Source organism: Haplochromis burtoni, unplaced genomic scaffold (assembly GCF_018398535.1).
Source record: "Haplochromis burtoni strain Fernald_Lab_line unplaced genomic scaffold, NCSU_Asbu1 Contig_999, whole genome shotgun sequence".
NCBI classification, from domain to species: Eukaryota; Metazoa; Chordata; class Actinopteri; order Cichliformes; family Cichlidae; genus Haplochromis; species Haplochromis burtoni.
The window spans coordinates 13874-36427 of record NW_024583360.1 but is presented as its reverse complement, the minus strand read 5'-3'; the positions used below and the strand labels follow the sequence as shown (position 1 = coordinate 36427).

At 42.6% G+C, this 22554-nt stretch overlaps 1 protein-coding gene across 8 annotated transcripts in view; it reads left to right on the top strand.

The window, feature by feature from the left end:
* amph (amphiphysin) overlaps nucleotides 1-22554 on the top strand; it is a 43978-nt gene that overhangs the window by 13352 nt on the left and 8072 nt on the right. For 3 of the 8 annotated variants that reach the window (XM_042216298.1, XM_042216295.1, XM_042216293.1), the window contains exons 8-17: nucleotides 2749-2824; nucleotides 2917-2999; nucleotides 7105-7243; nucleotides 13924-14043; nucleotides 14125-14208; nucleotides 14626-14652; nucleotides 14774-14797; nucleotides 19369-19611; nucleotides 21662-21691; nucleotides 22491-22523. In XM_042216298.1, the coding sequence (XP_042072232.1) occupies nucleotides 2749-2824; nucleotides 2917-2999; nucleotides 7105-7243; nucleotides 13924-14043; nucleotides 14125-14208; nucleotides 14626-14652; nucleotides 14774-14797; nucleotides 19369-19611; nucleotides 21662-21691; nucleotides 22491-22523 (859 nt within the window). The remainder of the gene's footprint in view (nucleotides 1-2748; nucleotides 2825-2916; nucleotides 3000-7104; nucleotides 7244-13923; nucleotides 14044-14124; nucleotides 14209-14625; nucleotides 14653-14773; nucleotides 14798-19368; nucleotides 19612-21661; nucleotides 21692-22490; nucleotides 22524-22554) is intronic. The other 5 variants (XM_042216299.1, XM_005951857.3, XM_005951861.2 and 2 more) reach the window with 3 other exon arrangements.

The window sequence follows — 22554 nt, the reverse complement described above, 5'->3', positions numbered from 1 at the left end:
CGAGATATAATTTAATCCTACAACTGTTTACAACTGCATAGTTCCATTTCTGTATAGCTGTATATCTCAGATTTCTGTAAAGTTATTTATTATATTCGTATAGTTTTTCATATATATCCTGTTCATACCTGTACATAGCTTGTACTCACTACAGCCTGTACATACTTATAGTTATAGAATATTCACAACATACTTCATACTCGTGTACATTATAACATACCATAATAGACCCATTTCTGTAATATACTCACATATCTATATTATTGCTAATATATATTGTAATATATCTATATCACTAAAGCACTTCTGGATGGATGCAAACTGCATTTCGTTGCCCTGTACCTGTGCATGTGCAATGACAATAAAGTTGAATTCTATTCTATTCTTTGCTGATCTATGATCTAGTTCTACTGGTCGCTGCAGTGGTTTGTATCATATCTATCTAATAGACTCCAGTTTGTGCATGTAAATGGAGAGTCCTCTTCACACACTGAGGTTAATTATGGAGTTCCACAGGGTTCAGTGCTAGGACCAATTCTGTTTACATTATACATGCTTCCCTTAGGCAGCATCATTAGAAGACATAGCATACATTTACACTGCTATGCTGATGACACCCAGCTCTATCTGTCCATGAAGCCAGATAACACACACCAATTAGTTAAACTGCAGGAATGTCTTAAAGACATAAAAACCTGGATGGCCGCTAACTTTCTGCTTCTTAATTCAGATAAACTGAGGTTATTGTACTCGGCCCTGAAAATCTTAGAAATATGGTATCTAAGCAGATTCTTACTCTGGATGGCATTACCTTGGCCTCCAGTAATGCTGTGAGGAACCTTGGAGTCATTTTTGACCAGGACATGTCCTTCACCGCACATATTGAACAAATATGTTTAATTGAATTGGTAATTGATCAGACTATGGATCAGTGACTCATTCCTGCAGTTCCTCTATTCAATTCAATTTTATTTACACAGCGCCAAACCACAACAACAGTCGCCTCAAGGTGCTTTAAATTGTAAGGTAGACCTTACAATAATGGATACAGAGAAAAACCCAACAATCATATGACCCCCTATGAGCATCACTTTGGCAACAGTGGGAAGGAAAAACTCCCTTTTAACAGGAAGAAACCTCCGGAAGAACCGGCTCAGGGAGGGGCGGGGCCATCTGCTGCGACCGGTTGGGGTGAGAGAAGGAAGACAAGATAAAGACATGCTGTGGAAGAGAGACAGAGGTTAATAACAAGTACAGTGCAGTGTCTCCATTTGAATAATAAAAGTAGATTTTTAAAACACAGCAGTTTTACATGTGCACCTTTTTTTTGGGGGGGGGAATTGCAGTCCATACAGACAATACTGATTTGTAAATGATTAACTAACAATCTTGTGCTTGTGCTTAAAGTGTTTGGCACTCTTTGGCAATATTGTAGTAAATGTTAAACTTAATCATCACATCGGCCTCCTCTGACGACCTGTTTGCTACCGCCTGCTGCTGAAAGGCAGTGGGGAGAGGGGCCACTTGGGCAATGCATTTATCACGATTTGAGATAGGGAAACTGTTCTTGAAGTACACACAGAGAGAGAGAGAGCTGTGCATGAAGTGTGATTGTTATCGTGGTGGAGGCAAAATAGCAAAAGTAAGAGATGATGAGGATGTTTATCAAATGTGAAGCGTAGTTTGTTGCTTCTTTTGCTGCTGGCTCAGTGAACTTTGGTTGGAGACAAAACCTGCAGCTCAGAATCGAGCGCAAAAAAAGACGTAAACACAGCGCCGACCCGACGCATCAGGATCAGTGAGCTGTCGGCTTTTCAGCCCCGATGCCGTGTGAGGGCCGTTGGGTGAGAAAGCCGAGGAAGAGAAAGCTGATTCGGATGTGTCGGGTCCGCGCTCTGCGTTTACGTCTTTGTGTGGCATCTGTTTACGTGCTCTCATTTGCTGTTTGTTGAAATAGTTTTGTGAGCTTTAACCTGAGATTCTGTCGTTTCTGGCAAAATCCATTTATATTTAAAAGTTGATTCAGGATGTGAATATGAATCGATATCGCTTTATTCAAGCTACTCACCTCTGCCTGTCTGCCCGCCCTGGACTTTCAAACATATACACGGATTACATGAATATCTGGACCACGACCAATCAGAGAGGTCCCGCCCCTGACTATCTTTGATTGGTTTAGACCATGATAGGGGCACAATGTGTGTCTGCTGTTGACCACACGGAGACTTTCAGAGTTGCGGAGTATTTTTTATTTATTTTTTTTGTTACTCGAACAGTTGGTCGCACCAGTATTGCTCTCGTTTTCTTGTTTTCTTTTTTCTTTCTCAACAGGTAATCCAGGTGATTGATAGATGTATTTTTTGTCTGCTTATTTAGTTGGTTTTTGTTTTTTGCCCTTTATCCCTGTCCCTCTTCTCCGCTGTTTTTCCCCCTCTTCCTTTCTCCCTTTTCTTTTCCTCATTCAAGTCTGTCCCGTATTTAGCAAGTGAAAATAAAAAATAAAATAAACAATAAAAGGTGAATCAAATAGACCATTACGGCAAGGCTGGGATGGTCCATTTGGTAAAGTAAATCCGTTGGGCATCTTTCCTCGCCTTTAGACAATAATTCTGATGGCAAAAGAGCCAAACGGGACAGGCCAAAAAAAAAAAAAAAAAAAAAGAAGAGAAGAGAAGAGAACCTTCACAGCCCCAAATTGTAGTATTTATAAAAACAACAACAACCAAGTTTTACTTTTGTGTTCTGCAGCCGAGTTGGCTTCTACATCAGCACCTTCAAGAGTGTAACGAATCTTGAAGCAAAGTTTCATCGTGAGATCTCACTGGTGAGTTTTTCATTTCCTAAACCAACAGGGTTGCTTTTCTTTTTTTCTTCGAAATCACTTGAACTGAAAAATGTCTCTTTTAAACCATCCAGGTGTGCAGAGAACTGTACGAAGTGATGACCAAACTGGGAGAGCAGCACTCTGACAAGATATTCACCATCCAAGGGGCTCCGAGGTCAGTACAAGCTTTTTCCATAACTGAGGAAAACGAAGGTAGATCAGCGTTTGGTTTCAGTGTCTTAAACTGATTGTACAATGTGATGGCAGCAATGGGTTTAGAAAAAATCAATTTTATTATTCTGTTTTTAGTTATTCTTTCAACATAAACCAATCAAACTAGAGTTTGGGTGTCTGGGATTTAAAGATAATAGTCCAGTTTCCTTCCACAGTTCAAACACATGCATTTTAACTGGTCATCTAAGGAGCTTGGAAAGAAAAGCATCTGGACTACGATAACCTGGATGACTGAGAACCTTCACAGATTTATTAACTGGTCATTGTAAAGTACCCATAGAGTTTTAATCCACTCATCATGGACATGGATGTCATGGTAATTTGGGGCTTTTAATGATTTCTTTGAACTGTTCTTTTTCCAGAAAGTTCTTCAGAATTTATTTAGGATTAAGACAGTGTTTCCCAAACCTTTTTTGCTACGCCCCCCTTTGTTTTACAAGAAAAATGTTCGCACACGCACGCACAAACACATCCTCCAACCTCACACACCCTTATTTTGCTCCATTGTGGTTTATTTCACACTTCAAACATTTAGTAAACAATTAAACAAATACAAGTAATCTGCAATAAATTACAGGTATTAAGGAAATAAACTACTAACTCTTTTACGCTGTGTCCGCACCTACACGGGTATTTTTGAACACACAGCTGTTTCGTTCACATAAACGGTGTTTCGAATCACAGAAAACTGAGATTTTTTTAAACTCCTTTTTTGCGTTTACGTGTGGACGAGGAATACAGAGTTCGTCACGCAACGTCAAAGCTATGTGCCTTTTTCCACGTCACGCTGTGGCCACGTTATTGCTTACATGAGATGAATTGCAGAATGGCAGAAAGAGACAAAATACTGTTAATCTGACTGTCTGCAGGTTTTACACGCAGTTACTGTCCCTCTGTTTACAAAGGCAGAGGCATCACGGTGTGATTATTTTACGTGTAGTTGTTTTTTCCTGTGTAATAATGTTCAACATTGCTGTCAATACATTTTTCAAAAAAAGGCTCTCTGTGAAAAATGGGTTCAAAAACATAAACAGCTGTGGGATCCTGTTTTTCCGTGACAGGGGGAGCAAATCGTGGCAGGATCAGCCTGATATTATTTGTATCCTGCTGTAACTTTACTGTATAAAGAGCAAACATCTCCAACATGTCAGGAGTAGTTAGTCATTACAACAAGTGTTTGTGAACTAAAAATCAAGAATGTGGGATCCTGTTTGTCCGTGATTTGGAGAGCTCAGCGCTGCTCCCGACGAACAGAAAATTAATCCTGCAGGACACTGGTGCAGGTGAAGCCAAAGGGAAGATTTGCTTCACCATATTTTCTAGTCTTTGGCTTAGAATGAAGTTGGTTTGGAAACATATTCAGCGATGCTTCATTTCCTGCTTTGCGTTTGTGGGCGCCCCGTGCTAGCAGTGTCCAAGCGTTCAGGTTTTTTTTTTCCCTTTTCATACCGCGACCCGCTGCAATGGTGCTGCCATTTTACGTCAGATAAAAACGTTGGTCGTAAGATTCAGATAATTATTAAATAAAAGCCAGATATTTTAAATGAGAATAAGAAAGAAAAGCATTTCTTTGTGTCCCCCTTTCCCTGTTAATGCCCTACCTGGCCCCCTGGCAAAACTTTGCTAGACCCGCCCCTGCACAGTTACCAGCTGTCAGCTACTTAGAAAAAGGATCCTGGTGTTATTTGTCTCTCAGAAACAGTTCATAACTTCCCTTCAACTCATTCATGTCACCTAAAAGGTAAACCTGTTTCTCCATCACCTGTTCAGCTCTGATGATTCAGTAAGGACATCTCCTGGTTTCATCTTCATGTTTCCCTCTCACCACATATACCAAACCATATCATGACCAGCAGCTTTTACAGCTGTGGCTCCAGCAAACATCAGCTGATACTAGAAATTAATATTAAATAAATTCTAACAACAGCTGATCAAGCTTAAACGTGCTGCTGTTGTTTAGCGCGACATCCGCTGGTTTCCTCTTTCTGGCGCAAAGTGGGCGATAAAAGGTGATGACTGAAATTAGTCAATTAGCTGATATTGATCAGTTTGAATCCAACAATACGATGCTGTGCCCCAAAAGCTAAAAATAGTCTCTATCTCTTACTCACTCACTCACACACACACACACACACACACACACACACACACACACACACACACACACACACCGGTGTCATAGTCTATTAATTGGTAGCTTAAAAAAGAAGCTGAGGTCCATATTAGAAAAGCTGCTAAAATCATAAAACTTTACAGAATTGTAATAAATTAGCAATATAAATTGCTGGTCTGTGGTAGTGTATTAATTCGTAATGGAAAACAATAAGGTTGAACCAGGTGGAATCAAACCCACAATGTTTGGTCTGCAGACCCGTGTCATTACCAATTGCGCCACTGACAAGAGCAAGGGGTGCCTGGAAACCAAAGTGATGAGCAGTCAGAATTAAATCGCACTGAGAGGCGAAAAACGCGGTTTTTTTGGTGTTACAAAACGTCGTGTAACTCAAAAAGTAGTTGGGATAGAAGAATAATTCTTGTACTGGGTCTTGGCATAGGCACACTTATGCACACTAACCCTAACCCTAATAAGAAGAATAAATCTGATGAATAGTAATATAGTGGGGCAAAAAAGTATTTAGTCAGCCACCGATTGTGCAAGTTCCCCCACTTAAAATGATGACAGAGGTCAGTAATTTGCACCAGAGGTACACTTCAACTGTGAGAGACAGAATGTGAAAAAAAAATCCATGAAGCCACATGGTAGGATTTGTAAAAGAACAGTTCAGAGAAATGATGAATAGCACAAAATTACCCTAACATTCATGGCCATGATTAGTGGATGAAAACTTCTGACTGCAGCTGTTGTCGTGTTCAAATTTTTCAGAAGGGATTCAGGAGAAATTTCTGTCGGTTAAAAAGATTTAATTTGCTTCAGCAGTTGAAATTACAAGTTGAAGCATTGAACCTCTGTGTGAACCACTGGTCTGCTTCTCAGAAAGGATGACTGTCACAAATCACTGAGGACTCACACGCAGGACGCTCCAACTTGAGAAGGACACAGTGGAATTTTTTACACGTTCCACCAAGTGTATGTACAGACAGCGTAGGGAATAGTGCCATATACAAAGGTGACAGGGGTGTGGTCTCCAGGGAATCCAAGGTGGGGAGGATGGGGGGAAAACACTCGCTCCTCTTCGATCACTCACTGCTCGCCACCGGCCACTCTCCACAATCACTCGCTACAAGGAATCCTCTCAGGGAACACAGGGACGGGTCCGGGAATTTATATACAGAACATACACGTTAGCACAAAGGCACAGAAGTAACAAAGGCTTTATACTTTGAGAGCCCGGCTACACTGACGCCAGTCACACAATGATCCAGCGATGAATAGCCGCCATCCCTCGGCTTAAATGCTAACAGCGCAAGGGTTCAGCTGTTTCCTCTTCACGGGTGCGTAGCCGAGGGCATGAACCCACATTGAGTTCCGCCCCGGCGAGAGAGAGACAACAGTGCTACTGATCAGCTACGTGCTGATCCAAAGGGCCCTGACAATAACGGTGAAACGGGCTGTCCAGCTTATATACTGTGACAATAACAAAAGATTATTATGGCCATCTTCTCCCAACACAAATGCGGCAGTGTGCTCCTCCCATCCATTCACTTCCGACCTCCCATCTGCTCTGATTCCTGGAAGACACAGACACATAAATACACCCTGCGTATCCTTGGCTATCTGCTCTTATTGTTATGCTGATTTCAGTTCAGGACATCTTTTTCGGACTTCCTGCATGCTGTTTGCATGCTGCAAAAACCCTCTGCACTCTACGTGTGCAAATTTTCAAATCCAGACAACAGCGCTGAATGAAGCTCTCAACCCTCAAACACGCGCCAACACACTTATGAGCACATTTGCATAGTTTATATATTAACATAATAAAATGGCTTCATTTAATTATTTTATAAACAATTTAACAAATTTTCAACACTAAGTTTGAATGTGAGTGTGACAGAAGTCTTTGCTTAGTTTCTGTCCTGTTCATCAGTGATTCAGGACCTCTACGACTCGCGAGAACCCCATCACCACCAGAAGACGAGAGTCCACCTGATAGTCCAGATCTCAGCACCAATCATATGCTCCGTCCCATCTCACCTGGACCGCCTCGACCCAAATCTCCAATGCAGGCAGGTGTCAGTTCCCATGTAGATGTTAGTCACTGGATCTAGTTGTGTATCTGGACAAAATAATAATTTTCATTGTTTGTAAAAATGTAAATGTAGTAATTAGTTTTGCACTTGAATATTTGACCGAAGTTAATTTCTTAGGTGCAGGTGTCAAACTCCAGTCCTTGAGGGCTGTGGTCCTAAACTTTTCCATGTGTCCCTGCTGCAGCACACCTGAATAACATTAGCAAGACTTTATAGGACTTGATTGCAAGCTGAGGAGGCAGTTCAGCCCTTTGATTCGTGTAACAGCAGCTCATGAGTGAATGAACATGGTGCAATAAAAGTACTTTTAGAAGTACATTTTTCAAAACCCTTTACTTAACTCTAAGTTACTTGAGTAGGGTTAGGGGTTGCAGTCAAGCTTTATAGAGTCTTGCTAATTAGCCACTAACGTTATTCAGGTGTGTTGCACCATGGACAAGCTTCAGGACAGCGGCCCTCAGTGACTGGAGTTTGACAGCCCTGGATTTGGATTGTGTTTTTAAAAACATGAAAATTTTAATAATTTTAAACACCCGACCTCACTCACAGCAGTGATCGATCACATGGCCTCATTACCAAAGCATTCAAGTGTTTCCTTTAAAAACAGAACTCTGTGGCAGTGCTGCTAACCAACTTTTGTCCTCCGCTGTTGACGGCGGAAATCTCTTTGCTGTTCCAACCTCAAAGGCTGCGAATAGGAATTTCTGTCAGTGATCAATAATGTCAAAGTCACAGCTCACCATTGTCTTTAACTGCAAAACTCGACCTGATCAGACTGAACAATAATAACAAGCGATCGATGGGTATGCATGACTGATAGTGGTGTGTTTGTTTGAACTTCACGGTAACTTTCTGGGACTGTTTTTTCTTGCTGCACACTTTTGTCTGTTGATTGGGTGAGTGAACAAGAGCTGTCTGTCCTGTGTCTGTGCCTCTGTCTGTAGATCACTACAGCAGTGTTATATACAGTCTGCAGATCATATATAACACAGTAGAGCCCGAGAGTAGAACATCACCTAGTTTCTACTGATGTTCATGAGATCTGACCTTTCCTAACATTTAACGTTCTGTACATGTCAGTGTATGTTAGTGTGTCTGCAATGTCATGGCAAGTTTCTACAACACTGGTTGAATTTGCTAAGGTGCAGTGCAAGAGCTGATATCTTAACCAGGAAATAGTGTAAAAACACCAAAACACGGAGGATCTCAATTGTCAGCCAGCCCATATGAGCTGCTGCTGATACTGAAATGTCATCAGACACCTTAAGACAAAATACAGGAATATCTGAGCATTGGTTCATTGACTCAAATAAAGACGCTGGCTGTGTAATGTGCAGATTCTTATGTATGATGTACAATAATAATTAAGTTTGTTGGTGTACAAATGATCAAAAACATTTTTACAAAAACGAAATACAACCAAAATTAAAGAAAGGAGATTTATCATTTCTAAAAAACATTTGTTGTCTAATTTTAAAATAGAGCCACGGCAGACTAGAGCACACTCTGACCGTACTAACAAATGAAAACAAGTCATCACATCTCAGTGATGACTGAAAGAAAAGGAGCACTCTGCTGTTTTTTCTTACTTACAGAACTTTGAAGGAGGAGGGTTGAGATCCACACATAAGTCAGGGTCGGGTCTGATTCCTCCTTGTCAGTCTGACATGGTGGGGGTTCACATTGTAATCATGTCATAGAGATGGCAAATGGACTCTTTCTTATATACAACCATTCAGTAAAGCACTGTTTTTTGTTTTAAGTGCGTTCTGACATTCACACACTGCTTCAGAGAGCAACATGGGGTGGTATCTTGCCCAAAGATTTGGTATGCAGACTGGGATCAAACCACCAACCTTCCGGTAAGTAGGTGACCTGCCCTACCACTCACCCTGTGGGTGGGTGCAGAACTAACTGAAAATACCAAACAGTTAAATCTAAACAGGCTGAAAGGTGAAACTAAAAAAAACTAACCCAAAAATGCTACCACATAATCAGCAACATTCATTGTACACTAACCATTAACTAAGGTACCCAGCACACACACTTAAAAGTTAAGAACAAGTGTCCCATCTGCTCCTACTGAACACAAAACCCGTCCAATCCCCCACATAGTTTCAAAGGAGCCCAGTCTATCAGTCAGAGAGTAAAAAGCATGCTCTACTCTCAGACGGGATGCCAACAGGCCCTTTAGACTTTGCACAACATCAGTCCAACCCTGACCTAGCATCTGGTTCTTCCTAGTCTTCCATATTGCCAGCTTAGCTGTGCCAGACAAAAAATAAATCAGAACCAAGGTCCGTCTTTTCTGCACTGAATACTTAGGGCCAAAGACAAACAAAGGTACGGAGAAAGTCTCCCCTAAAGATTCCACCCACTCCTGCAACAAAGAAAATAAACCCACTAGCCGCGGACAACAGACCAATAAGTGCTCCAGCGTCTCCCTTTCTGAACAAAAAGGACAACCCTCCCCAGTGCTTGGGTCCAGGTGGGCTCTGTGTCTGTTCGTGGCTATTGCTCCATGTATAATCCTCCACTGGAGGTCAGCCATCCGTTTCTCAACAGGAGGCTTATACAGGACACTCCACCTGCCTTTAGGGGTAGAAACCGGAGCAAAAAACTCAGTCCATTTTGACTCCCGGATTCCAACCAGAGAGTGGAAATTCAGCACCTTAACACAGCATAAATAAAGCTGCTTCTTGCCACAAGAGCTGAAACTATCCAGCACTGGTGTCCCCAGGGAGAGCAGCATGCCACTCCCCTCAGGCTGCTCCTCAAAGGCAGGACTGACCATCAATGAAGGGAAAACATATTCGCTGTCATCAGCCCATTGATCAGCCAGGACACGGTCTCCAGCAAAGTCTCTCAGTGATGGCAACAGAGATTGCCAAACTTCCTCCATAATTCTCTCCGGCACTCTGTAGGACTTAATGCCTGTGACACCACCAAGTGCACCCATAGACATCCTTGTAAGATGACCGACCCAGTTTGACAATGCCAGCCTCCACAAACTTGGTCCTTATTGTAGCAGAAGAAAATACAGTGCTGGGAAAAAAGTCATTAAAAAACAGTGGCTCCTCGAAAAGCCACATCCCAGGTCTGGGGTCAGGAGTACGTGCAACCTTCAGCGTCCGCCAGGCGTTCACCACCGAGCTGTAAAATGGCACAAGTCCAGACAGATCCACCTGATCCAACTTCAGAAGAAAGAGGTGTTTATCCAATCCAAGCCGGCCCGCTCTCCTAAGCAACAACTGAGCAGAAGTCATCCAGCTGTGACCACAGCCATACAGCAGCCTCTGTGCCGTCTGTAGTCTAAAGGTTGCAGTTCTGGACAAAACATCTATTAGGCCTTGTCCCCCCTCCGCCACAGGAAGATACAGGCCCGCCGCACGAAGCCAATGATGTCCCGACCAGACAAACTTCACCAGAAGCCGCTGCACCTCTTCCAGAAGACCGGGTGGTGGCACTAAAACAAGCAATCTGTGCCATAAAGATGAGGCAACTAGATTGTTAGCTACTAGAACTCTACCCCTGTAGGACAGGTAGGGGAGCAACCGGTTCCATTTAGACAGCTTAGCCTCCACCTTTTCCCGCACTCCCTCCCAGTTCTGCTGCACAAAGTCATCACTCCCCAAGTAAACCCCAAGAGTTTTAATGCCCCTTCGACCCCAGCGAAGGTTCCCAGGAAGCTTGGGAATACTCGAGAAGTTCCACTGCCCCACCAAGCAGGCCTCACTCTTATCCAATTAACCCTAGCTGAGAAAGCGTTTCCATACAAAACCAGACATTCCTGCAATTCCTGCACATCCCTTTGATCCGTAATAAAAACATTAACATCATCAGCATATGCTGACATAACGACAGGAGGGCTCTGAACCAGATCTGGCAAAGAGAAACCCTTCAACTTCCTTCTCAGTCTACAGAGAAAAGGCTCAATAGCAATGCTATATAGCTGTCCAGAGATAGGGCAACCTTGTCTAATCCCTCTCCGAACCGGCACAGGACAACTCAACCCTCCTCCCACCTTCACAACACAGCAAGCATCGCTATACAACAGCTTCACCCAAGTCAGAAACCCCTACCCAACACCAAAGGTCTTCAAGGTGGAAAAAAGAAAATCATGGTCCACACGGTCAAATGCCTTCTCCTGATCAATAGAAACGATGCCAACTTTAGCATTGTACACTTTGCAAATATCAAACACATCTCTCATTAAAAATAAGTTATCAATCACAGACTGATCCAGAATACAGTAAGATTGATCCAAACCAATCAGCAGTTCAATGACCATTTTCAGTCTGTTCGATAAAACCCTGGAAAGAATCTTGTAGTCCGCACATAAAAGGGCCACTGGTCTCCAGTTTTTAAGAAGGGTTAAATCTCCCTTCTTTGGTATGAGAGAGATAACTGCACGCCTGCAGGAAGCTGGAAGTATCCCTTCTATAAAACATTCCTTAAACACGTCCAGCAGGTCCCGACCCAGAAGACTCCAGAAGTGCTTAAAAACGTCTGATGGTAAACCATCTATTCCTGGAGCTTTGCCTGAAGCCATCTAAGACACCGCCACAGACAGCTCATCCAAGGTCATATCCCTGTTCAAAACGTCCCGATCCCCTGGGCACAGTTGAGGAAGCCTCTGCAGAAGATCCGAAGCAGAGTCCACATCGCAGCTATCCGCACTAAACAAGTCCGTGTAAAAGGCCACTGCATGCCTTCTCATCTCAGCTGGATCCATGGTCACCTTTCCATCCGAAAGCTGAAGACACACCATTTGCTTTCTGTGAACCACAGACTTCCCCAAATTAAAGAAAAATGTGGTTGGAGCATCCATGTCCTGGAGCCTGGCGAAACGTGCTCGAACCAAAGCTCCTTTAGCTCTCTCATGTAAAAAGTGGTTAAGCTCTTGCCTTTTAGAATGTAGACAATCATTATTCTGCTGACCCAACTGTGAACCAGACACATTCTCCATATGTGTTATCTCTTTTTCAAGTTCCTGCACAGTTCTCATGATATTGGCTGTTAAAAAGAAAACTAGATCGCTGACAAAATACATGAATTTGGGACTTTTCTACCTCCCACCATTGAGTAAGGGAATCAAAATCAGCCTTTCTTGATCTCCAGTAATCCCAAAAAACTAAAATTGTCACAGAATATCCGATCATGCAAAAATTTTATATTAAACCGCCAAAAAGATTTGGAATTGCTGGTGGTAGATAGGAACGGGTCCATTAAAGCTAAACGATGATCTGTAAAAACAACAGGAAAACACTGACAGTTAAAAATTCGAGCAGTAAATGAAACAGACACATAAAACCTGTCCAATCTCGCTGCACTAATCCTGCCATCAGTCACTTTCACCCAGGTATACTGCCTGGATGAGGGATGCTTCATCCGCCACGCATCAACCAAATTAATTTTCCGTAGGACATCTGATAAAGCAGAAGATGACTGAAGATGCGGCTCCGCCCCAGTCCTGTCCAAAGTAAAGTCAAGACAACAATTCCAGTCCCCACCCAACACAATACAGTCCCCTTGAGCAGCACCACTTAATTTTCCTTTTAATGTTTTAAACAAAATCTCACGTTTAGACCCTAAGGTTGGTGCATAGACAATAACAAAAGTAAAACTAAAACCTTCAATTTCAGCCTTCACCAAAAGGAATCTGCCCTTTACCATCTCTATGCTGAAAATATTTCCATTTAGAGAAGGAGAAAATAAAACAGCAACTCCTGCGCTAAAATTTGTCCCATGGCTAAGAAACTTCTGCCCTCCCCACCACAGATCCCAGTCTATTTCAATTAAACTGTCAGTATGTGTTTCTTGGAGAAAGACTATATCTAGTCTCTTCTGTTTGATCACCTCAGCTAATAAGGCTCTTTGATTTGCATCCCTGCACCCATTCACATTCCAGGAGGCCGCCCTCACTAAGGACTGAAGTATGCGAGTTAATCTAAAGGATGATGTTGTTTCTCCATAGCAGAGCCACATCAGCTACGTCTGCCACCAAATGTTTAATCAGTGATGCACCAGTCAAACTTTCTAAACACCAGACCGAGCCCTTCTCAGGTCTCTTTCACTTCACCTCATCGTGCTTTCCATCAGGGCCGAGGCAAATGGTAGAGTGCGTCTCCAATTCCTGGAAAGCACAACAGTTCTGAAGATGTCACAGGAACCAGTGTTGTAGAATCTGCCGTCTGCCATCAGAACAGTTGAAGGTTTTCTTCAGACTGGTTTATTTTGTACTTGTGTGATAAAGGTCTCAGATCTCAGACATAAACTCTGTGTGATCTGTACGCACGTAGCAGCTATCACTGTCTAACCTATGAACAAATTCAAAAACGGTATCAAAATTAAAATAAGTATTAATCATCTATTGAAGTAAATTTGGCTTCATACTTTTACAATTTAGCTGAAAAGTAAACACGTTATGGTGGAGGAAAGTTCCCCAGCCCTGTTTTAAAGGTTGGTTTAGTGCTTCAGCCTCTATCCATTTTCTGTGGGATTCTTGTGTTTTATGTCCAGTGGCAGTGATTAGACACATAATGCTGGTGCAGACATTGAAACAGTTTGTCAGAAGGTGTCTGTCTTTGGCAGCATGTTTTTATTTATTTATTTTTTTCACAATGATCGTTAACAGCTCGCTGTGTTCGTTGTAGCTTAAAAAGGGGCCACCGGTGCCTCCTCCACCAAAGGTCACACCAACCAAGGAGGTGGCAGAGGAACAGATTATCGACCTCTTTGGTGGAGAATTTTTACCTGCTCCTTCGCCATCACAGGTATGAGTCCATGTGAATAATGACGGCAGATGTCGTGTGGGTGACAGACTTGCTTACTTGTTTTTGCACTGTCATCTGCAGCCCAATGAACGGCCCGGCGAATCTCTTCTTGATCTGGACTTTGATGCTTTTCAACCAGATGAAAGCGTTTCACCAGTACCACAGGTTCCCTTTATTACCCGAAAGCATCCACACATACACCTGAAAACCATAGCAGTGCACAGGTCTTATTTCTGACATCTCGGCAGGAGCGATTGAGAGCTGAGTCTTCACTTACTGTAATGATGACAATGAGAAGCAAACTGATAAATAATTCACCTGCTATCAGCTAACAGACTAGAAGACAGGTGGCGTTTCAGCTGCTGACACACCTGTTAGTAGCTCTTCGGTCCTTAATTCTCAGATTAGATTTTTATATTTCTTCTTGTTGTAGTAAAAATTACTTCTAAAGATAAGCAGTTTTATATGGATTTTCTTAAACTGTAATATATTTGACAAATCAAACAGTCCAAACATTGTTCCTTTCTTCTTGCCAGTACCTCACAAACTGTGTTAGTTATTCAGTATTTTTGCTCCTTTCAGACTGCTGTACCATGGGACATGTGGTCGGTGAGTAACTAACCCTAACCCAACTACTTCTTATTCTACAGCTTGATTTAATGAGAAAACGATCAAGTAAATCCATAAATCCAGATTGCAGTGGTAAATTCAGTTTTATCCCCTTTTTAAGGCAAATACTCAAGCTGCTCAGCCTGTAAGTAAACTCGCATAGTTCACTCTGTAATACATCATTTATTAATAAAGTTATTCACTCCATCAGATGGTCTTGTTAATCCAGTATAGTCTGCACAAAGTTAATGCTGGTCAACAAATGGATCTTTCTGGGTCAGTTTTTCTTTCTTTGGAAATGTAAATCATTATTTTACTCAGTCGTGTTATCGCTGAAGAGCTGTTGCCACATATTTACAATTTCCACAGTTTAAAAAAACATTATCAAAAAGAGGAGATGGAGCAGTTAGTTAAATTCTGGAAGCCCCACAAAATTTATTCTGTACATCTGGATGCATCGTTCCAAAATACCGTGTCCAGAAGAACAGTTTTCTGGGCTTTCCTGACATAGATAATTGAGCATTTATCAAGACCAAGACTTATGGGAGATTTCCCCAAGGCTGGTTGTCTTACCCCTGTTTAGTTTAAGACAAAAATATATTAACCACTTATACACCAAAACACAGCATAGGTTCTCGGAAGCTGTAATCTTATAGTGTTTACATGTGTAGTGGTACTAGTAGTATAACCTTTTTAAAATTAGTTTGGGGGAAAAAAATCATATAACTGGTTTAAATTAAAACCCCATCATCTCATATTTAACTTTCTCTAAAATGGATTCATTCATGTTGTGAATTTTAGGTGTGTGGATTAAAAAAAGAAACAACACAAACAAACACATACCTAGAACCACCGACTAATTCATTTTGACCCCAAAGAAATTAATGCACAACAGTTGCAGCATGCCTGGTTGCCAAGCAACACTCTTTATTTGCACATGAAGACTGTTTGACATGAAGACTGCTGTATCAGAACAGCTGAGACATGGTGTCTCTTTCAGACCCCAAAATATGCCACTCCAAAAATTGGTCCACCCCAGGGATTGGGTCCCCTGACACAAACAGAGTAACATAGTGTACGCTGTTAAGTACCAGGAGGATTGCCAGGATTTATACATCGGGGAAACCAAACAACCTCTGGCGAAGCGGATGGCACAACACAGAAGAGCTACCTCGTCAGGCCAGGACTCTGCAGTCTATTTACACCTACAGGCCAGTGGACACTCTTTCAATGATGAGGATGTAACATCCTGGACAGGGAGGAATGCTGGCTTGAGGGTGGAGTCAAGGAGGCTATTTACGTGAAAAGGGAAAGACCATCTCTGAATCGAGGAAGTGAATGGCATGTCATGGCCATTGACCAAAGGTCATGACAATTTGTATGTTGTTAACGCCATAACCACATTAACGTGGCAAATCTCTGTTAGCGAGTTATCGCGGATCGGCCCGTGCGTGGGGCTGCACGGCGTCAACGCGTTATTGTGGTTAGATCATTAATGTGTTGATAGTGACTATACACAGTGCAGGTAGAACACAGTTTCCCCCTCCTGAGTCACCTGACGATTTGCCAGAATCTCTCTGAAAGTCTTTTTCCATGGCCTCTCCAAACTCCTGCTACACAAGTTTTTGCTTCTTCCACTGCCTGAGCTGCATTATGCTTGGCCTGGTACGAATCAGCTGCCACAAATTCCACAGGCTAACTGAGCCCGCAAGGATTCCTTTTGCAGCCTGGTGGCTCCCTTCATCTCTGGTGTCTACAATTTGGTTCGGGGGTTACCACCATGACAGGCACCAACCACGTTGTGGCCACAGCTCAGTGCAGTGGCTTTGGCAATGGAGGTGCTGAACATGGTCCATTCAGACTCAATGTCCCCAGTCTCCTTCAGAATACTGCCGGAGGTATATGTCGAAGATCTCACAGGCCTGGGCCTCTGCAAGGCGTTCACTCACTATGTGAGTTTGTCTAGCGTCCTCCCCTGCCGCCTGATTGAACTCACTACCAGGTGGTGATCAGTTGATGGCTCAGCAGCTCTCTTTACCAAAGTGTCCAGAACATATGGCCTTAGGTCTAATAATACGATTACAAAATTGATCATCGACCTGCAGCCAAGAGTGTCCTGGTGCCTGGTGCACTTATGGATACCTTCACTTTGTTTGTTATGGACAAGCTGTGATTTGCACAGAAGTTCAACAACAAAAATACCACTCAGGTTCAGATCCAGGAGGCTGTTCCTCCCGATCTAGAGTCATTTCTTTATCCAGAGTTGCACTAACTCAGGCTTCTTTCAAGACAGATGTGACATGTCCCAACTGCTAGTCTTGGTAGCTGAGGATTGGTCAGACAGGGCCTCCGCTACTGGCTGCAGCCTGACACCCAGCTCCTACGGCACTTCCTGCAGTTGGTGGGCCTACAAGAGGACGGGCCCATGTCCCTTTTGTCGGGTTGTGCCCCACCAGGCCCCATGAACTAAGGCCCAGCCACCAGACCCTTGCCCTCAGGCACCATCCCTGGGCCTGCCTTCAGGGTGAGACCCCAGTAACCCTATCCAGGGCAGGGTAAACTGTTCCCTTAATGGTATACTACCATTGAGGCCCTGCAAGGGGACATAAGCCCACCTGACAAAATAACCCCTAGGATCCCTGGGACACACAAACCCTTCCACCATGATAAGGTAGCGATTCATGGAGGGGAAACAAATTAGGCATAATATCAGAAAGTATATTTAAAAAGAAAGCTCTTGAAAGAGCCATGTTGGGTGTTTTGAAGCTTTTCCTAATGGCATGTAAATCAATTCCAGGAATCAGATACATTTCTAAAAGGTATATAAAAGGAAAGATGGGAAAAGGGAGGATATTCTAAAGTTAACCAGAAACTTGGGAAAAAATATCAGTACCAGTGGAAAAGTACCTCCTCTTTTTCCTTCAGAGAGTTTGGATGGGAGAACTTTTCAGAGCTTCAGTGCAATGTAGGTTTCTCCACGGGGAACTAACTTGCTGGAGATCCTGAGGTGAAAAGCATAGAAACCACTTCCATATTTTCTGGTCTTGCCCACAAATCAGCACATACACAAGACATTAGAAAAAAAACATTTAAAGTAACAATTCTGTTATCATTTGATACCCTGTACTTAGTTTCCAAATTTCCAACTCTGGAGGGTGATAAGAAGTATTTGTTAGTAGCCGGTAAGAAAGCACTCAACAGGAAGTAACTAATTAAATCTCCCCTTCAACTGAAGTCTGGGTTGATGTGATTTACAATATTTATGTGATGTGAGAAGCTGACTCTTATTTTGAGACAGGAGTTGGAAAAAAAATCACACTCATCTGGAAACCCTGAACTCACTACACCAGATCCTCTAAGATTTGAATTTTAATAAATAAATAAATTTATTAAAATGAACAGATAATTTTCTTATCTTGAGTAAAATGCTAGTCACTATTCTCCACTGGTTTATTAGTTTTGTTTTCGTCTTTCCTTCTCTGTTTTGTTATGCTAATGATAATTATGGACCAAAAGTGCATTCAACTCAATTGTAACACTTATATTTTCTGAAAGAAAACTTGAATAACACACATCTATCTATCTCCTAGACTTCAGGAAACACAGCCTGCATCTCCATATCAATGTCACTGGGGTGAAAAGAGCTTATGGCCACACATTCCTTGACATTCACATGTCATGGACCCCTGAGGTGGATTGTAAATGCCACAGTGACAATGGGCCAAGCAGTGGCTTTATTTCATCAGGGTGTTTAGGAAGGAACCGGCTGCTTCATCACTAAAGCCTACAGAGGACTGGTGGAGAGCGTTGTCACTACCAGCGCCATTGTATGTTATGAAAAACACCACTCAGGCATAGAAGGCTCTCAAGAGAGTCATAAAGGCTACAGAGAGAATTATAAGAGCTAATCCTCCATCAATTGACTCAACATACACACAACACTACAAGAAAAGAGCCCAAAACATCATCAGAGACAGTTATCATCCAGGTCACACGTCCTCAGACCAAAACAATCATGGATCGCATGCAGCTCGAGATGCAGGAGAGTGGACGTGCTGATCACGAGATGCTCTCACAACTGCTTCTTTCCTACTACAGTCAGACTGATGGCAAAATCTAAATAAGGACTAACTAAAGCACACACAAAATCTAATTTACTCAGTGTGATATATATTTCAATGTGCAAACCCTGTGAAAATGGTCAGGTACAAGGCACTAGAATAAAAATGCAGCAGCTAATGTCTAATGGGACTATGGGTCAGAGTCCCATTGAAATTAAAGTTATGGCTATATCTGCATTCATTAAAAAAAATAATCATCTACTTTACATCTAAGATGACTGCTGAGTTGTACACGTTGCTTCTTCAGGGACCTGACCGATTCTATAGACTACAGTCAAATGAAGGCAAAATGCCCCCCAAAAGTCCAACAGTTTGACTAGAAGGTTTCTAATCTAGTGGGTTTTTTTTTCTTTGATAGTTTATTTTAAAACTTCCCCTTGAAGTTACATTGAAGAAGTGCAGGTGCTTCAATCAGAAAACTGAAACAGTTTGATCAGCTGTGACTGGTCATCTTTGTGCAGACGACACTGTATTCTCATTTCCTTCCATGAAACCACATGTCTGCCTGATAACATGCTGTGTTGCACAACCTTGTACTGAGGTTAGAGTGGGGAGGGGCAAACTTTAATTCATCATTCGCTACCTGTCCAAGCAGGCTGCAGATACCGGCTTTGTCGCTGACTGGTCTGCTGATTTTGGTTCAGTGTCAGCCAACGGAGAAGATGCTTCAGGAGCTGAGGAACCTGCTATCCCTGGAGGTCCGACTGTGGGGCAGGAAGGGGCACAAGAAGGGGTGCAGGGTGAGACTCGGGGCTGGCCCCAGGGAGAAGGGATTCAGCCAGTTGGAGAATCAACAGCAATCACCCGGGACAGTGAAATCACACCAGCTGAAGATGAGGTTAGCAGCTGGGAATCTCAACCTAACTCCAACCTTCATTCCTCCCTGTGCTGTGGAGAGGATGATAGTACAGGGCAGGCAGATTCAGGGGCAGATGAATTAAGGAAGGAAGATCGCAGAAAGTCTACCCCGGGACTTATATTCACCAATGAGTACGGTGAACAAATTGAGGAAATTGCAGAGGACAGAGGAGACAAATGGTCCAGGTCTCCTGAAGGGTCAGGATCTGAATATGAAACTGCTGAGGAGTGGGGTGATGGTGGTCAGGGAGGAGGCTGGGCAAGTGCTGATGATGAGCTTTCATATGATGATCGAACCCAAGAGAAGAGCCAGAAGGTTCAGGCAGGTGGAGCTGTCCCAGGAGATTGTCCTCAAACAAGAGAAGTTGTTTCCGATTGTTCTAGTATTGCAGCCAAAAGAAACAGAAATAATTCATCCGAAGCAGTGCCAGAGAGACCAGATGTTTATCAAGATCACTGTGAAACTGAAGGAGAAACAGATGAAAGAGTTTATTTCTCTGAAACACAGGGAGGTGCGTTTGATTTTGATCTTATCTCAGAAAAACAGGGAGGAGGTGCGTTTGATTCCGATCTACTTGCAGAAACTTGTGGAGGAGGTGTGTTTGATTCCGATCGTTTTGCAGAACCACAGGGAGGAGGTGCGTTTGATTCCGATCCTTTTGCGGAAACAAAGGGAGGAGGTGCGTGTGATTCAGATCTTATTGTGGAAACAAAGGGAGGAGGTGCGTTTGATTCCGATCCTTTTGCAATAACTCAGGGAGGAGGTGCGTTTGATTCTGATCCTTTTGAAGAAAAACTGGGAGGAGGTGCGTTTGATTCTGATCCTTTTGCAGAAACACAGGGAGGAGGTGCGTTTGATTCCGATCCTTTCAGAAATGGGAGGAGGTGCGTTTGATTCGATCTTTTGCAAACACGGGAGGAGGTGCGTTTGATTCCGATCTTTTGCAGAAACACAGGGAGGAGGTGCGTTTGATTCGATCCTTTTGAAGAAAACAGGGAGGAGGTGCGTTTGATTCGATCTTTTGAAGAAAAACTGGGAGGAGGTGTCGTTTGATTCCGATCCTATTGCAGAAACACAGGGAGGAGGTGCGTTTGATTCCGATCCTTTTGCAGAAACACGTGGAGGAGGTGCGTTTGATTCCGATCCTTTTGCAGAAACACAGGGAGGAGGTGCGTTTGATTCCGATCCTTTTGCACAATGCACATTGTGGAGGAAGGTGCGTTTGATTCAGATCTCTATTGCAGAAACAAAGGGAGGAGGTGCGTTTGATTCCGATCTTATTGCAGAAACACAGGGAGGGGGTGCGTTTGAGTCCGATCCTTTTGAAGAAACACAGGGAGGAGGTGTGCTTGATTCCGATCCTTTTGCACAATCACATTGTGGAGACAAAATGGGTGGTTTTGAATTTGATCCATTTGCTGAGACTTCAAAGAAAGCTGAGGCTGTGTTAACTGGGGATAGAAAGAGTGGGTGGGATTTTTCCAACAGTTTCTCAGCCATCTCTTCAGGGACCGGGGTTCCTGCTTCCAGCAATACCTCCTGGCAGGAAGGTAGTGGCAGCAAAAATTCTGCATCCATCTGTGGAACAGCAGCAGCAGGAAATAAAGAAGTAAACAATCCCCGAATTCACAAAGAACCAGAAAATTCAGACATGTCCGAAGATGAGGCGGCAAACCGGAGATTTGGAAAGTTGTACCAAGAGCTAGATACAGAAAAGGAAGAGGTACTTGACTCCCTTCCTTTTGTAGTTGAATGGTAGATTAGAAAAGAATAGAAACAAATTTCAAACAGACCTTTCCTATCTACCACCCTCCCAGAGACTGAGAAACAGTGAAAGTCCTAAAACCTGGACCTCAGCCTGAGCTCCTTCTGCCTCTCCTTTTGCTTGCCTCCATCTCTTACTATCCTCTGTTTGTTCATTCCATGTTTACACCCATTTCAAAACTAGTCCATCTTGTTATTAGATTGGTCTTACTTGAAGGCTTCTAATATTATTAATACTAACATATATCTCTGGAATTCAATTTAGGTGGCCAATACATTTAATGGATTTTCACAGGTAATTTTATTCTAAGCTTAAAGTATTTGGATCCAAAACACTGAAATGAATCGAGTTGTTGTGATTAGTGTCTGGGTTTTGGTAGAAGATCGTTCTTACTAAGTCAACTGAAAGTTTGGGTTTCACCAATGATTCGCTCTAATTCATTGTCATTTTTACTATTTTCTCTAGTTTCTACAAACAATTTTCAGACTTAGAGTAGAACAACGTAAAAAGATTACAAGCAGGAAGGGGTCAATACAGAGTTCAGAGATCACTGCCAGAGACTAGTGACTTTGAAAGTAGATGGCGAACCCAACAGCTTACTTCCCCAAAACCAAGAAGCCTTTATTGTCCAAGTAATGTTAGTCTCCTCTCCAAGTGTCTCTGTTCTATGTCACAACAATGTTTGATGAGAGTGTTCTGCAGATGTACTGAAAGTAAAGCAACAGCACTCCTGCTACATTTGAATTTTTCAAACGTAGCTCCTTAAACCTGCATTTGAGTTAAATCTGGAGATGGTTGCTTTCTCCAAAGATTCTAACCATAGCATGTTAGAGAAGAAATCTGAGAAAACTTTCACGGGGGGAAATTCTCTATGTATGATAACTCTGTTGAAATCATGGATCTCACACTTTAAGTGGCCTCATAGGACCATAATTTTTGAAGGTGCAGTTGCAGAACTTTGATTGCATCTTATCCTACATCCCCATCTCTTAAATATTTCCCTTTTATTTGTGAATGCTAAAAAATGATGCAATTCTCAGTCAGTCAGTTGTGACTTGTTTTTCTCTTTTTATTAAACACATGCACTCTTAAGGATCCATCATTTTTCGCAGATTTTGATAAGATGGTGAGTTTTATAAACATTTGTGTAACCCCCC